Consider the following 17,172-nt stretch of genomic DNA (forward strand, 5'->3'; position numbering starts at 1 on the left):
ACTTTCTAGACCAAAATTAGTGTAATATTGGGGCCCTGATTTCCACTGCGCTGTAAAAATACGACATCATTTATTCAATTTAGTAAAGTTCCTTTCTGTAACCTATACCTGTTTTAATATTTATATTTTACTCCTAGATTACATTTATAAGTGGAAAATCCTACCCCGTGTGTCTTATTGATGATGTTGGTATCTGCGAGTGTGGAGCTGTAAAGCTTTGCGCTGTGCTGTGTTGAAAGAGCAGGAGAGTCCTGAGAGAGCTGGATACACTCGCACTCCTTCTCCTGTCTCTTGTATTGACCAGCTCGAGGATGAGAAGGGCTCTCTAATGGGTCAGAAGCGGGAGGTGGAGCAGGAGAAGGCCTCGATCCGAGACGAGCTCGTCCGATTGGAGCAGGAGAAGCTGGACCTGGACTCCGCCCGCCACGGCCTGGACCAATCGCTGCAGGACGTGGAGCAGAGCCAGGAGGTGCTGGAGGAGAGGCTGCGGGCACTGCAGGGGCAGCGGGCTGAGCTACAAGAACAGCTGGCACAGGTACTGAGCAGGCAGGGTGTAGGGTGTAATATAAGCCTATACTTTTTCCAGTATGGAAAACACATGGAGATTGTATTATGATGTCGCTTAAACTGGATTAAATATGTGATGTTTCCAGGCAATCTCCTTTCCTAGAATTCTGTTGTTACACACCTGGTGCACATACAATTTAAACCCACTTCTGTTTGTGTGCCATTTGAGCAAATTCTGCAGTGGGGTAATTCCGGCTCAAGTGAACCAACGGTGGTAACACAACCTCCAACGGCCTTTATATTTGTTGAAGTCCTTGCAACACGCTTTACAATGATGAAAAAAAAAACGTTTAGGTCATCCCACACAAATAGTAATACAAATAACAGTGTGTTTTGAAGTATTATGTAGGGGTGTGCAGATACTTGTACTTGTAGTGGTCTTTAAGAAGTATTTATCTGCAGTTATTAAATTAATTAATGTGTTAATTTCAAAACAAGAAGAGCTGTCCCCTCACCTTTACAACTGAGTAACAGTCAAAGACAATTACCTTCTGCATTGAGTTTTAAAAGCCGATTTGGAAGTGAATGTTCCTCTCGTCTGGGGCGCTGACAGTAGTTCTGTCTTCGTTGCTGTGTGGAGCTGTGTCCCGGGTGGGTGCAGTGTGGTGTGACGCGCTGGCTGTGTGTCCCCAGGTCACCCGCCAGCGCTCCTCCCTCCTGGAGGACCTGTCCCAGGCTCAGCGGGAGGTGGAGCGCCAGGGGGAGGGGCTGGTTCGAGCGGCCCGAGAGAAAGAGGAGCTGACCAGAGAGAAGGCCAGCCTGGTGGTGCAGCTGACCGCGTCCGAGCGGGAGAACCACAGCCTGGCTGAAGAGGTGGCCGCATTCAGGTACTGACCAGCAGCAAATATATGCAGTGAATCGGTGAATACTAAGCACTGTAATACAGTATTTGGCCGTTAACAAAACAGCATTTCAAAAAAAGTTAACCTGAGACAGAGATGGTGTTTAAAAAACAGCAACAAAAAAGCTTGCACACAAAACTGGCTTTGGAGGTTGGTGAAGAAATCTTGTTTCAGCTTTTTTAATTGAACAGTAATTCAATCAATCCCTTGCTTTCTTGTTTTCTTTTATTGAACGTGGTTAAACTGGACAGTTTGTTTTACATAAAGTGACGACATGTAAACTGAACTCCCAAACCCACGTCTTTTCTTTATCTGCAACTGAATCCATTCTGTCCTCCTAAGAGTTGAATGGACTGTTTTAGACCTGTAATGAAATGTGCATTGATCAGCTTCCATCTGAACTGTTCAGCTGGTAACTGTTCAGCTGGTAAAGCATGTGAGGTCTGTTAGTTAATAGGGGGTGTCAGGTCTTGCAGGATCGGTTTTGCTGTATTTAGTCAGCTAATCCTATTAAAACGTACTAAAGAACTCCTACACCGGCATTGTAAATCACAAAGAACAAAGGCGCAATGATTTCTTTTATTAGTTTTTCGTGTGGGATTTGTATCCATGCTACAATATTGTGTTTGCGGTTTCTAGGCTACTCAGGACTCAAACAGGACTGTGAATAGAGACACGGTGGACAAAGAAAAACTAGACACAATCTTTAAATGGCCACTGAAAAATCCACACTTTGTGCCTCTAGCTACCTCAGCTCCTGGGACCACGTCTAGATCTGTATCCATAAATATTAATAGAGCGCTCGCGAATTCAACAGCAGACAGAGGGAGGATGTGAGTATCCTAATAACTATGTAGAACGGGACACAACATCCTGTTTGATTTATTTGAATAATTGACCCTTTTTGTTATGGAATCTTAACTTTAAAATGTAGAGCTTGGGTAGTGACGCGGGACATCCACAAAAGCAAAACACTCTGCAGTGAGATTAAAACATCACTATTATTAGATTGATTCCATGTTGGGGTTTTGATTGCAATAAGTCCACCTACGCTTTGTCATTGTGACACTGCAGTCATGTCACTCCTCCCCAGACTGAATTGTCTCCTGCTGCATGTATTGCAGTGTATCATGTTGGGTTTGATATCCTCTCTGCAGTTTTGTGTGTTTGCTGCACTCTGTGGTTTCTTAGCAACTCAGGATGCAAACAGGCTTGTGAATGGAAACGTGGAGCGCCTGGGTATGCAAATGATAGCCTGGACCAGCTAACCACTTGTCACTGCCAAAAAGCATGTTGGTTTTAAATATCCCAGTATGTGATTTGACCTTTATGGGTTTTGTATATAATAGTATATATATGACTAAGACAGTGTTTATAACTGTAATACTCATTCCACCAATTTCCAGGTTGTGTTGGCTGCCAAATTAGTTGACCGGTATTGATTGGTATTTGGTAATGACAGATATTGGTTGAGTGTATATATCTGAATGGATTGGCATGCTGGATATTGATCTGTATTGGTTGGTATATTAATTGATTGGCACGCTGGGTACTGATCTGTATTAGTTGCTATATTAATTGATTGGCACTCTGCATACTGGTCGGTGTTGGTATTGCTGGTATGTTGCTATATTAATTGTGGCACGCTGGATAGGGATCAGTATTAAGTGATTGATGTCCCCCCCGCCCAGGTCGGAGAGAGAGGCTCTGGAGACCAGCCTCTTCGAGATGCAGCAGCAGCTGGTTCAGCTGGAGTCTCGGAGGGAGCAGCTGGAGGCAGAACACCAGGCCCTGCTGCGGGCCAAGGAGGCACTGCAAGGTACAGGGATCTTAATAGGGACTGGGTTCAATTTCTAAAACATTTTACTTTAGGATTGAACATGGACTCGTGTGGGAGACGTGTGTATTACATATGTGTTTAATTTAAAGACCTGATGTTAATTTAGGTCAACTAGAGCTAATCGAGGTCTATGAAACCAGCCATAGACTCTGAACTAATAGTCTAGATTTGGGGTGATGATGTAAATAAGCGGATGGTCTTCTCCCCCCCAGCCGAGTTGAAGCGAGTGCGGGCAGAGGCTGAGGTCGGACTGGTCAAGCTGGAGCGAGACAAGGAGCTGCTGGTGCAGAAGCAGAGCCAGACCGAGCAGGAAGCCCAGGTCACACTGCGGTCAGCTCTGACCGCTCAGCAAGAGGAGACTGACCGCCTCACCCACGAGAAGGTGAGGGCCACTCGCATGAACTGCCTGCTTGGAAATTCATTACAGGGGTTTGAATCTGTCTCCTTGCAATGGATTGATTAGTATTCATCACGAACCAAATGGAGAACCAAAAACTGTGATGACACTGTATTTGTACAAATCGATTCATTCTATTAACCCTTTCATGCGTGGATTATTGAAAATAGCTGGGGGAAAAAACATTTGAGGTAGTTTTAGACCAATAATAAACAGTTTTCATTAAATAAAAAAAGCCATTGCTTTATGTAGGGGGAAAAATTGCATCTTCCTATGAGGTCATCATGCAACAAAGGTAATGCTATCGCCTAGCCTCATATGAAGCTGTCATGCATTTGCGTCTTCCGTATGTACCCATATAAAGACTAGAAGAGTTTATTTTTTATTTTTATCCGATGAGGCCGTCGTGCATGAGAGTTCATTGATCTTTGGGTGAAATCAGCCGGCTGCAGAGTGAGGTTGAGATGCACCTGTTTTTAATTCTGCTGAGTGTGAGTGTGTGTGTGTGTTTCAGGAGGCACTGAGGCTCACACTGGAGGCACAGCGGGACGAGATTCTGTACACGCTGACTCGAGAGCGTGAGGAGATAGTGTCTCGCTACGAGGCTGAGAAAGAGGAGCTGAACAAGGAGATCACAGAACTGCAGCAAGAGAGGGACCAGAGCCTGCTGATAGCGGAGAGTGAGAAGCAACAGGTACAGGAGAGAGAGAGATAGAGAGAGAGAGAGAGAGAGATGGGTCCCACAGCCCTGCAATCAGACCGGTGCTCAATTATAATCACAATTACATTTACAGCAGAATTGTTTGCTGAAATTGCAATTGCATACTCTTTTGTTCAATGATATGGTATAATTTCAATTACCCAGGTGTGCTTGACTTCAACTACAATTGCATAGTAATTGCAATTACGAATTGCACAATTACAAGTGATCTGAGTGTGAGTACAGCGCCTGTCTGTCTGTCTGTATGTCCCAGGCCCTGTCACTGAAGGAGTCAGAGAAGACGATCCTCTCGGAGAAACTGACCAGCGTCCAGCACGAGCTGGGTACCACCAGCATGGAGCTGGAGAGGGTCCGACGGGAAGCACAGAGCAGACAGGAGCAGGAGCGGGTGAGTGCAGCAACTTCCACTGCCTCAAATTAAAGGGATACTTCATGCCACTCGCATGCTCCCAATGCCCCTTACCTGTTTAATATCTTATTACTAGGGCTGTATTTTTTTCACTATAAAAAATAGCGTGTTTCACGGTCTGAAAATGATTTCACGATTTAAACAGATTTGTTAAAATATAAAAAAAAATAGCGTTGTCACATTCTAAATGAATAATTTTCTGTAGCGTTATTATATAACATATTTAAATGCTTATCTGAAAAACAGTAAATGCTAAATTGTATTATATTTAGTTTATGTCCACTTTTTTAAAGGCGTTCATTTTTCAATTATCAAGCAAAATAAAAACATAAATGAATGTAAAAATAATAAGCCACTGGAAATGTCTTTCAGAAATGGGAATTTTACATATTGCACGTCAATGGGTAAATATCACGAAAATCCGTGATTATCATTAAACAGCCTTACTTATTAAATGTGTTCTGTATTATATTCTGTCGTTTCCCGCTAGATTGTTTGTAGGCTTGCTACTATTTGATTTTAATTTTTTTGCCAAATCTGATTAATATCAACGTTTATTTTTGAAAGAATTTACTTTTTAAAACATTTTATTTTTTATTTTTCAATTCAAGCAAGGAATAGGTGAAATCTACCTTTACGCTTTAAAAAAAATGTTTTATGCCACAGAGAAACATCTAATTTAGTGAAACTCCTTTTTCATATTCAACATGCAACAAAGCCATGCTTACAAACACTCTAATTGAAATAACGTTTGGTCACAGCGGAGCTATACCGTGTAAAGATAAAGATCCTACACAAATTAAAAAATTGTCTCAAATAAACCGTAGAAAATGCAGCTCCCCCCTCTCCTGCTTCAGCACAGCTGGACTCAGAGTCACTGGAAGGTAAGGCAGACATGCCCGCTTCGTCCTGCCGCGGAGACTTCAGCCGTCGGTCAGGGTATTGTGCACAATAGTCATTAAGTGTTTTCCTCTTGCGCCCCATTTTCAAATCAAACTAGTAACTGTCACCGTATACCTATAGCAGAAGTTTACCTACACCTTGACCCGCTCATTTCAAAGTAGGCGCTTTGAATGACAGGTGCTGTAGCTGGCAAATGAAAGTGCACAGTCAGTGCAGGTCTTGATGATTGACAGTAATTTAAACAAATGCGCTGCTTCAGTCAACGAGATCTGTCAGAACAGGATGAAACTACAGTACTAACAGATCACTGAGATGACTGAGAAAGGACAGACAGTAAGTATAAAGACTACACAGACTAGAGATGATTTCTAAATGATTATCATTGGTAAGAAAATAAAAAAAATAGCAAGTGGTTTTACTGACGTTTCTCCTATTTAAATTTATTTCAGTCAAACTCATATTTTTGGGGGAATTCGACGTTTAAAAAGCTTTACCAATTTTTAATATCAAAGCAGCAAGCCTAATTATTTGTCATTGTGTAGAGGTGAGGTGGGAACGATATTCGTGTTTTTTTACATGACACAATCCTTAAATTGATTCATTTTCCAGCGCAATAGAAAACTAGATTTGTAAAAGTCTTTTTGAGTAGTGGTCTTTTTCCGATCTGAAAATGTCAATTACATTTTTAATATTAACATGGTTTTATTTGCTTAGAAGTGGTGGCATTTGGCAGTATCATTTTGAATCTGCTGAATTTTCTTTGAGAGTGGAGTCATTCTTCAGATAATCCACATGCCTAACAGCACTCAAACACGCTGGATTATTCTCCCATTTAAACGCTGCTATGGAGCTCCTCCCTGACTCGCAGTGTGTTGTGTGTTTGTTTCTGTGTGACAGAACACCGTGAGAAATCTGACGACTGAACTGAGGGAGTTCCGGACCCAGTTTGAGGACGCGGTGACGGCTCACGAGAGGGAAGTGAAGAGCCTGCATGAGCAGAACAAGGAGGTGGGGAGGCAGAAGGAGAGCGTGCTCAGAGAGGTGAGGACTGGGGGAGAAAAACTGTTGATTTGACTCTGGATGCTTGTTCGTGTTTGATGGCTGTTCTCTCTGTCTAAGCTGGAGGAGGCCCGCACAGCGGTTCGTCTGGGAGAGGAGGCGCGGGATGGGGTGCGGAGGGAGCTGCTGGAGGCTCAGCGCAGGCTGCGAGAGGCACAGGACGTCCGGGAGAGCCAGCGCAAAGACATCCTGGATCTGCGACGCAGCCTGGGGGACCAGGACAAGGAGAGAGACACCCTGCACGCCTCCAACACGGAGCTGAGAGAGGCTGTGAAGAGAGCAGAGAGCGAGAGGATCAGGTGAGAGGGAGCAGGAGGAATAGAGGAGGCAAGGAACAGCTGATAGCAAGTGGATCAGGTGAGGTAGGGGATTAAGGGAGAGAAGGGAAAAGAGCAGGGAGAGGGTGAGGGCTGGATGAGGGGAAAGGAGAAGGGAATCTGGTATGGGCTAAAGGTGAGATGTTATCACTGGGCCCTGTTTCGTCAGTTTGAAGAGGCTGAATGAGGAGAAGGAGCAGAAGCTGGCTGTGCTGGAGGAGAGCCGAGCCGCATCAGAGCGAGAGGCCGCGGAGCTGAGGGCGGGGCTTCGCGAGGTCGAGAGGTCAAGGCTAGAGGCCCGCAGAGAGCTGCAGGAGCTCCGCCGCCAGGTAACAAACACCTGAGTACCCTGGGGGGGGGGGGGGGGGGGAGAAATAAAATAATTCAGAGGTATAGAAACACTGAACTGGAACTGCAGCAAGAAACAACTTCAATGCAGGAAGTAGCAGATACATTACTGAGTAGTTTCTTGCTAGTTTTTATACCTTTCTGAAAATGTGACTGGCTTCAAAACAAGGTCCTCTGTGTCTCTTTCTCAAGTGAAGAGGAGCAGCTGGAAGTGGCTCACCACCAGACTGGGGTGTGTAAGGCTCAGTGTCTCTCTCTCCCCCCCCAGGTGAAGCTCCTGGACAGTGAGAAGGAGCAGAGGGGCCGGGAGGTGGCTGAGCTGCAGGCTCGGGTCTCTCTGGATGAGCAGAGGGAGGGGGACACACGCAGGGAATCCTTCGGACTCAAGCAGAGGATCATGGAGACTGAGGCTGTCCGGGACAGCGCACGCAAGGAGGTGGGGAGGGGTGAAATGAACTACTCCTACCTGCACTTAGTGTGCTGCTTGCTGGTTGTACAGTATTTAAATAGATACTCTGGTGCACATTCCCCAGGTACAGAAGATGATACGTTGTCAGAAAGTCCCCAGGGTCTCTCCTAGTAAAAGTGCTAACCACTGGATTGCTGGGAGAGTCGCTCACTTGCGAATCCCACTTGCGGCAAGTTTCTGATCTTGCTAGGGACCCACATTGAGCTCTGCATTGACATTTGCTCTCCCAGATGGTTAGGGAGGAGAAGAAGCTGGGGATAGTTCCCCTTATGGGGCTTCAGTCACCCGTCATGTGGAGACTGTTCTAACTTTCCTTGCCTCCAACTTGGTAGCTTAGGTTAGGTGGGTGTAAAGAAGTGATTGGCTTAAGAGTGGGAGTGGAGGTTGCGCTTAAGTCTTTCTGATGGGGTAGGGCAAATAATGACAATAAAAAATAACTTGTGGAGTACCCGGCAGGTTTCCAGCCTCCAGCGCAGGATGACGGAGTTGGAGGCGGAGTGCCGGCTGCGCGAGAGGGAGCTGGCAGCCCAGCTGGAGGAAGCGCGAGGCAACGAGAAGAAGCTGCAGGACAACACGCGCAACCTGGAGCTGCGGGCTGAGCAGGCGCGGGGGGAGCTGACGGAGCTGGGGCTGGCACTGAGTGAGGCACAGGGGCGCATCTCCGGCCTGGAGGCGGAGCTGACACGACTCGACGGGCACAAGAGAGAGCTGGAGTTCAAACTGGGCAGCCTGCACTCCGCCCTGAGCCGCACCCTGGGCATCGGGGGGCGGGGCCGCGGGAACAGCCCCGCCCTCCGCGGACGCAGCCACTCCCCTCGGCGCTCACTCTCACCACCTAAAGGTGAGTGGCAGGATAGCAGGGGGCACTGCATGGGGAGGACTGATAAATGTTTTCAGCAACTCTTATTAGGAGATGTTTATTTCAGTAGCTCACATCTAGATTACGTTGCTGCTTGATCTATTCAGTGCTGCTTAAAGCCGTCCCCAACAAGAAATTGCCTGTGCGTTGGGTCATAAAGTCTTCTTTCCCACCCAGAGTCCTCGGGGGAAGACAGTCTCATACCATAACAGACTCATTGCATCACACCCCCTGAAGCCCAATGTCTGACACTTCTTTCTCAAATTCTCATCTGGTGTTAGTGTGGTCTAGTGGTTGCAAGTGCCCTTCTGCAAAACTTAAAACCATGTAGTTACTTCACAACTTGACTGCAACTCATGGTGTTTACCACCAGATGTCTCTCTAGATCCCCTCTCTCTGTCAACGTAGAACTTCTAGCATGTTCTTGTCATCATAGGGACTGGGAGGCAGTGTGTTGTAGTGGTTTGGGTTCAGAAACTGGGAGGCAATGAGCTAGAGGACTGATAATATCATTTCTTAAATCTTCTCTTAAATAGAGACCCTATTTCAAGACATGCTTCTGTGTCGGTCCCTTTGCTTCAGACCAGCTCCTCTGTCTAAACACTGCTGTGTTTTTATTGCGGAAGGGCTGTGTCCAGCAGTAAACAGCTGGCTCCCAGCATAAATACATTGCTTCATCTCGCATTGGAACCGTCCTTGAGCTGCTCAGTGCAGGTCACAGTGAGGGCGCCATTCACAGGGAGACGGGAATCTCAGAGTGAGGACGATGCTGAGGTTACTGTCATTATTAATTTAATGTCTGCCCAACAAAAACTTTTCATGTGGACAAAAAAGAGCCAAGGGTTGTCTGTGTAAAGAAGCAACAACAGAAAAAAAGTCAAACAAGATGCAATTGTTGCCAACTTACTTTTCAATTTCAGGTTTATGACTTGAAGTCTAATTGTATGCTGTTTAACTTGGCTGCCTCATTTGTACAACATATTTATACAGCTGAGGTTCAAATGTTTTCAAGTGATACCGAACACCCTGTTGAGACAAGCTTAATACTCGCTGCCTGCTGTGCTGTATCTCAACAATAGATGTTTTCATTGTTATTCACGTAACCTGGTTGATACCTCTTGACTGGAGGTTAAAGGGGATATTTGATTTCATCCAGGACTGGATGAGAGCAGGAGGAGCCCCCTGGCTCGGATGGAGACCCCAGAGAGAGGCCCCGCCTCCAGACCCGCCTCCCCTGACCGCACGGACACACCCTTCCCAGAACTGGACCCTGAGACAGTCCGGAGTGCGCTCAGAGAGTTCCTGCAGGAGCTGAGAGACACGCAGAGAGAGCGGGTGAGAGAGGAAGCTTCATCCTGCTTATTAGCGGAATAGTTACATGTCGACGCATACGTAACTACATGCCAGTGCTTTACTTGCAGTAGTGGGTTGAGCCAAGCTGGTTTAACTTTTTGTTATTCGTTGAAAAGTCTTCAAGTAAAGGTAAATGTTAACCTTGTATATCCCAGTTTATTTGCGGGTTCCAGACTTTTTTGGTAATGCCGTGGCCCTGTTAACCTGCGTCTCTGTCTCGTTGAGCAGGATGAGGCCCGTACACAGTCCGGGACTCTCGCTCGGCAGCTCGGGGAGATGGAAGAAGATCGAGACGGGACCCAGCAGAGGCTGCAGCAGCTGCAGAAATCCCTGGCCGAGTGCGAGGAAGGTGAGCGAAACCCTGCACGCCTGTGGGTGTCAGACAGGTGTAGCATCCTCGATTTTTATTATCATAGCTATACAGCGTTTATCAAGTGATCGGACAGGCCAGCTCTTATGACATTTTCAGGTGAAAAGGTTGAGCCCCAGATTAAAATATTTGGCAATTGTGGGCTGTTTTTTTCGTATGTTTTTTGACTGGGTGAACTCTTGAAAGCTGCTGCGCTGTGTTCCAGGGAAGCGTGGTGCAGACGGCCGGCTCAGCTCTGCTCAGACCGCTCTTATGCTGCAGGAGGAACTGATTCGGCGCAGTGAGCGCGAGCGCAAGGCTCTGCTGGACAAGGTGGCCACGCTGGAGAGGAGTGTGCAGGGAGCAGAGAGCGAGCGCCGTGGCACGCAGGTAACACCGGCAAAGGGGGCTGCTTCATCTGAAAATATTATTACCTGTTATAATATCCAATTTTGTGTGTCCGCCATTGTTGTTTCAGCTTAGGTCATGATTTATCAGGCTTACTAACTCTATCCAACAAAAACTGCTTCTGGAAAGACTCCTCAAGGCTGACGGGAGATGGGGAAGCATGTCAGTGTTGCACAGGCTTCAGTGCAGTGCCTTTCCACCTTACCGCAGTACAAATATACCTTCAGACTGCCGGAATAGGTAGTAAGGGTGACCAGTAATTACCATAGTCGAAACACTAGAGAATCACGCATTACACACTTAAATTTTTAAAGGTAGAAAATTAAATACTGAATTAGGGAAAGGTTGATGATAAACTATTAAGGTTTTTTAGAAATGAAGTCCATTAGTAAACATGCGTCCAGCCCAGTCTCACCCCTGCTCCCCTCTTTCTGTCTGAGCACTGTGTCTGTCAGCCCTGGCCGTGCTCCTCTGTAACTGAGGCTGGCGTGGTGCCAGCTGGCTTGGGCAGCACCAGGTCTGAGCTCTGCTGAGTGTGCAGACTGAAGCAGGGCTAGAGAGGGACTGGACTGGAGCACTGCTGCAAAACTCCACAGACAGACGGAGAGACGTGCAGACAGAGACACGCACATATTACACTGTGGCAGTCGGGCCCTGCTGTGTGAGATCATTGACTGTCTTAAGAAATATTTCTCCAGGGCTGTTTTTCTGCAAGCTTGCAATCCACAGAACTATTTCCTCTTCTCAGCTATGCATGTAACTCACTTCATTCCTCCCAGAGCCATTTGGATTTGCTCGTTCCAGAAATGCCATTCGCAGTCCTTAGTAACTGAGAGACTAATAAATACAGTACAAATGCATTAAAAGGCACTATGGTCACGGCCAGACCTTTTGAAATAGATCAACTATTCAAAACTAATATACAGTGCCCCTTCGTTATCAGGTGTCCCTTTATACTGCAGAACAGGTTATAAGACGATGTGGTCATGGCTTCCATTTGCCCCATAATACCAATCCACTAGCACTTGTATTTTATTTTTTTTTCTTTATAAGACAGAAAACAAATACCTCTGGCTTCTGACTATTGTGTTATAACAGGGGGAGCATTGTATTTATATCTATGGCCATGCTGGTATTCATTTATCAGAATAAAACATTAAGGTAAAGTTAGTGCTCTCACTGTTCTAAACCTCTAGATTCTCACCCAGGCCGCTTCTCCCTGTCCTGTCCCTTCTCCAGGATAAGATAAACAAGCTGAAGGCCGGCGAGGCGAGGCTGGAGGCAGAGAGGAGGAGGCTGAAGGAGGCTCTGGAGGCAGCAGAGAGCAGAGGCACCAAGCTGGAGCTGGCCAGGCGCGCTCTGGAAGGGGAGCTGCAGAGAATGAAGCTGGGGCTGGGGGACAAGGAGACTGAGATCCAGGCGGCACAGGACCGCATAGACACTCTGCAGAGACAGGCGAGAGAGAGAGACGGAGGGGGGAACGGGTTGCATTCAGGTTGCTGTAGTGTACAGTGGTAAAAGCAAATCTGGCCAAGCATGATAAAGCACAGCATTAAGATGCAGGTATATTATGGTAAATCAAGGGGAAAAGGAAATCATCCACAGCACTAGCTCAGGGGTGGCCACAGTTGGCCCTTCCAGACCTGGTCTTTGTTCCAACCCTATTCTAAAGTGTTTAATTGAACCAATCAAACCTCCATCCAAACCCTGAAGTAGTTCATTATCTTATTGTACCTGTTAAACCTGGAGTGCAGTGGCCCTCCAGGACTGAGATTGGTTCAGCTAGTGCAGGGGTGTCCAATCGGCCACTTGACTTGCACAAGGAAATCTATATGCATGTGTGAATGTGCTCCAGTGGAATCATTGCTCCTTCTTAAATATTCCTTTGGAATTATTTGCTTAAAAGACACTTGTTAGTAATATTTTACACAAGAACAGTGGGAATGAGAAGACAGGATTTTTAAGGAGTGTTTCTAGATGTTTCTGATTCACCTGCTAGGCTTTTGCATTTATAACCCTCCATGTGAGAGTTCTTCCTACCTTCTGTTTTGAGGTTCCTTTTACTCAGCTTCTATTTGTGTTCTCTTATACTCTTTAGTAGTGACTGCAGTTAAGATTTCTTCAATTAAATTCCCACTTCCCCTTGTTTTGTGTCGATGTATACACGTGTGTGTGTGTGTGTGTGTGTACCTGTGTGTGCGCAGGTGTCGGACAGCGAGCTGAAGGCCAGCGCCCTGAAGCTGGAGCTGGATCGGCTGCACCTGGCCCTGGCGAGGGTGGAGGAGAGCGAGGGCACACTGAAGGAGCGTCTCCAGAGCCTTGCGCAGTGCGTGGCAGAGAGCAACACCAGCCAGGCCGCCGCCCAGGACCGCTTGCTCACCCTGCAGAAGAGCCTGAGCGCCAGTGAGCAGGAGCGTCGCCTCCTGCAGGTCACCTCCGGAACTACAACAACATTCACATTGATAGTGTAGCACAGTGCAGTCTCTCCTCCACTCTCCCTCCCTCAGTATTGCTCATCCTTGTTTTCCTGTCGCCCCCTGCAGGAGAGGTTGGAGAGCGCGCGGTCGTCTGTCTTGGAAGGAAAGAAGAATGCCGGGATGCTGAGTGAGCGTGTGCAGACTCTACAGAGCGAGCTGGGGGAGATGGAGCTGAAAAGGGGAGAGCTGGAGGGGCAACTGCAGCAACACCAGGAGGTGGGAGAGAGAGGAGACCGGGTAAACAGGAATCCACACTGTGTGCAATCCATATCTCTACAGGGCTGATGCACAATGTGTTTTTTGCTGCAGTTGTTGCGTCAGCGCATGAAGTCGGAGGAGGCTGCGCTGAGAAGCCTGGAGAAGCTGCAGGGAGAGCGGGCTCTGGCGCAGGAAAGGCTGAGGAGTCTGCAGAGGGCCATAGCCCAGCTGGAGAGCGAGAAGAGGGAGGCGGAGAGGGCCGCAGTCAGGCTGGAGAAAGACAAGGCAGCTCTCCGCAACACACTCGACAAGGTGGGAACCCTTTCAGAACAAGCTGATTAAAAAAAAATACTAAAAATCATTTCAATGACACACGTTTCAACTAGAAGCCGTGTTCAGTGTTTGAAAAAGACTTCTGGTCAAAATGTTTGTCACTGTATTTATTTAGTTTCTTAATTCATCACTTTTGAGTGTTTTATAGGGGAGTGCTTGTTAAGTTTTGGCGCTTTTTATGTTCAATTGTGTGGTGGTTTTGTGATGTGGAATATATTAGTCTAATGGGAGCCAAACTAAAACCATAAAAACCCATTTCACAGAGCTGGATTGAAACCAAGACCTCAGAGGTTAAAGGCTAGTGAATAAGCACCACCCAGCCCTTCTGAAATATTTTCTTACCTCTCATTGCCACGGGTGGAGCAAGGAGTCTAAAAGATGCGAGGTCTCCTCTAGGGAGTACTGCAGGTCGGGGTGTGTCTGTTGAAAGCTTGTTTTCCCCTGTCTGGGCCCAGGTTGAACGTGAGAAGTTGAAGATGGAGGAGGGGAGCATGCGTCTGTCAGCGGAGAAGGGGCGTCTGGACCGCTCGCTGAGCTCTGTGGAGCAGGAACTGGTGGACTCTCAGAGACAGATCCAGCTGCTGCAGGTAGGAGGCGCTCTCCTTACAGCTCACAACAAGACAGGGGTAGAGGGGGAGATACGCATTCTCACACACTCAATCCCTGGCCTCTCACAGCCAGCACGTTTTCATTTCCCCACTCTCTGTCCAGGGCCCCTTCAGTTTTTCAGCTGTTTTTCCCATTATGTCTTTCAAAACCGCACAAGAGACAGAGTTCTGCAGAACGCTTTTTTTTAATTTCACCGGCCTTTCTTTGCCAGAGCATGAACCAGCTTTGAAAAAGGTTCAGACTTGGACTGGCTACAGTGTGCTGTCTAACTGCATAGGAGGGGAGAGGAAGGAGGGGAGGGGGGGGGGGGGGGGGGGGGGTTGACAAGAAAATTGGACTGGGTGTAACTCATTCTGCAAAGTGCGTTCCTCCGAAATGAAAAGGGGGTCTGGGAGAGGGGCTGGAATGTGAATGGAGTGTGGTGGCTGCCAGCACACACACACACTGACGTGCTTCCATTTGCCTTATTGTAACCAGATGCTGGTGAATCGATGCATTCACGGCTCCTGCGCCACTTTTTTTTTTTTTTTTTAAGTTAAGTTGTTGGCCACATGTTGGCACTGCTTGTCTGCCTCCCTCTCAAATTTGAGGCATTGTGGGTTTCCGGATTTCTTCAGTGGTCTTTGGGGGGGAAAGAAAGAATTTGTCCTTTTAAAACCTGGCTATGGAATGAGGGTCAGATTGACAGGCTGTAGTAGAAAAATAAGGTAAAACTAAATGAAAGACGTAATCTTTAATGGGATAAGACTTTCCTAAGGTTTCACAGACCCAGATATGCCAGCCCTAATCCAGGACCACCTATCATAAGGTAGTTTAGATCCATATTCAGGTATGCTGGCAAAGACAATTTCTTGTGAAACCAGCAAGGATTGCTCAGAATAATACTCAACCTACTCCTAGTAGAAACTGTTTTTGCTTTTTTTAACAGCCAGGCCACAGAACAAAGTCCTGATGTACTGTTACTTTCTCCCGGGCTGGCAAGCTCTTACTCAATATGATGTCTTTATTTATTTATTTTTTTGGGCAAGTAAATGTAATTATTATTATTATTTGTTTATTTAGCAGACGCCTTTATCCAAGGCGACTTACAGAGACTAGGGTGTGTGAACAGTGCATCAGCTGCAGAGTCAGTTTCAATTACGTCTCACCCGAAAGACGGAGCACAAGGAGGTTAAGTGACTTGCTCAGGGTCACGCAATGAATCAGTGGCTGAGGTGGGATTTGAACCAGGAACCTCCTGGTTACAAGCCTGTTCCTTTAACCACTGGACCACACAGCCTCCTATATGGCAAAAGGGGGTAGGGGTCAAGCCTGGGGCTGCCGAAGCGCAGTTAGTAATTCCTTATTGGGATTGGCTGATGGTTGGGGTTCTCTGTTTCTATTGGTTGGCTGTGCGTGGAAAGGAGGAGTTAAGCAGGGTAAGAAGGAAGATAGCGTTGTGTCTGGTGAGTGTGTCGCCCACCCCTCCTCCCTGCTGTAGCACTGCTTTGCTTTACAGTATCACTTCAAGGGCTTATAATGAATGTTCCGGTCTTACCCTTGTACTCCTTTTCCATTGGCACATCCGAGCCATGAGGCCCCCAGGCCGTCACGGTACGGGTGGTTTTCCACTGGCTATGTGTCCAAACCGTGAAACTCTGGCCTCGCAACATCTGAATCTTGTTATTATGTTGCATCATTCAACAGCCATACCTTTTGTTTTTTACCATACAGCATCGAAGGCAGAGTATCTTGCTTGGCAGGTTCAAATTACTGCTCTCTCTGAGAAGCATTCTTCTCCTCTTTGCCTAATCACAACCATACCCTCTGGATCTGCCATTCTCAATTCAGACACATCTCAGTACCACGCAGCTCCACACGTTCATTGCGCGTGGCTTCAGTTGCACGTCCTCCTGCACCACACTGGGCTGGCTTGGCCCTGGCCCGGCTCAGTTGTGCAGTGGAAAAGAGGTATTGTAGCTTTGGGCTGCTCTAGTGTTTTTCAAACTGCACAATAATAAGAGATAATGCTGCTTTCGGGAGCTGTTTTAAAACTCAGTCGTGCTGCTTGCTAGCTTTTATTTTCCTGTTATTTACTGTGCATGGCTCCGGTGTGTCAGTGCCTAAGAGCGTGTGTGTCTCTCAGGCCCAGCTTGGTGAGATGGAGCAGACGCAATCCCAGGGCCTCACGGAGGTGTCTCGGAGACTCCAGCAGGATATGCAGCAGGAGACGGAGCGGCTCCGGGGAGCTCAGCTGCAGGCCGAGAGGACTCTGGAGGCGCGAGAGAGAGCACACCGACAGCGTGTCAAGGGGCTGGAGGAGCAGGTACACAACACTTACTCACTCACTCATACAAACACATTAAAAATAAGTGAAGAAACACTGATGAAAATTACTGGCTGAAGCGTTTCTACTTGATGTAGTTTTACCTTGCAGTGTAAGGCCTCGTCATCAATTTTAAAGTGAAAATTATTGAGTCACTTTGTGTCTTACACATTTTCATTGAAAAAGTAGACTTGATTTATTATTTATAGTTATATGTTTGTATTTATATCACATGCAGTGTTCAACTTAGTCGTTTATCAGCATGAAGAGAAAACGGGACATTTTCTGGTTAAACTAAACTTTTTTATTGGCTGTTTTAAACGCATAAACCTTTACAGCTTTTCCGGTTTGATAACTGCTAAATCTGAAGGCCACAGAACACCAGACAGCCCTGCACTCAGTCTCTCGC

At 46.9% G+C, this 17,172-nt stretch overlaps 1 protein-coding gene across 10 annotated transcripts in view; it reads left to right on the forward strand.

Moving 5' to 3' along the window:
* The window catches only part of LOC117432308 (rootletin-like), a 35,411-nt gene that overhangs the window by 16,711 nt on the left and 1,528 nt on the right, over positions 1-17,172 (forward strand). For all 10 annotated transcript variants that reach the window (XM_059002169.1, XM_059002161.1, XM_059002165.1 and 7 more), the window contains 20 exons: positions 305-535; positions 1,201-1,394; positions 3,101-3,228; positions 3,462-3,631; positions 4,161-4,340; positions 4,621-4,755; positions 6,577-6,720; positions 6,799-7,037; positions 7,225-7,384; positions 7,672-7,839; positions 8,329-8,713; positions 9,888-10,066; positions 10,313-10,433; positions 10,660-10,823; positions 12,081-12,296; positions 13,046-13,270; positions 13,385-13,534; positions 13,628-13,828; positions 14,305-14,436; positions 16,584-16,763. In XM_059002169.1, the coding sequence (XP_058858152.1) occupies positions 305-535; positions 1,201-1,394; positions 3,101-3,228; positions 3,462-3,631; positions 4,161-4,340; positions 4,621-4,755; positions 6,577-6,720; positions 6,799-7,037; positions 7,225-7,384; positions 7,672-7,839; positions 8,329-8,713; positions 9,888-10,066; positions 10,313-10,433; positions 10,660-10,823; positions 12,081-12,296; positions 13,046-13,270; positions 13,385-13,534; positions 13,628-13,828; positions 14,305-14,436; positions 16,584-16,763 (3,702 nt within the window). The remainder of the gene's footprint in view (positions 1-304; positions 536-1,200; positions 1,395-3,100; positions 3,229-3,461; positions 3,632-4,160; positions 4,341-4,620; positions 4,756-6,576; positions 6,721-6,798; positions 7,038-7,224; positions 7,385-7,671; positions 7,840-8,328; positions 8,714-9,887; positions 10,067-10,312; positions 10,434-10,659; positions 10,824-12,080; positions 12,297-13,045; positions 13,271-13,384; positions 13,535-13,627; positions 13,829-14,304; positions 14,437-16,583; positions 16,764-17,172) is intronic.

This window comes from Acipenser ruthenus, chromosome 27 (genome assembly GCF_902713425.1).
Source record: "Acipenser ruthenus chromosome 27, fAciRut3.2 maternal haplotype, whole genome shotgun sequence".
NCBI classification, from domain to species: domain Eukaryota; kingdom Metazoa; phylum Chordata; class Actinopteri; order Acipenseriformes; family Acipenseridae; genus Acipenser; species Acipenser ruthenus.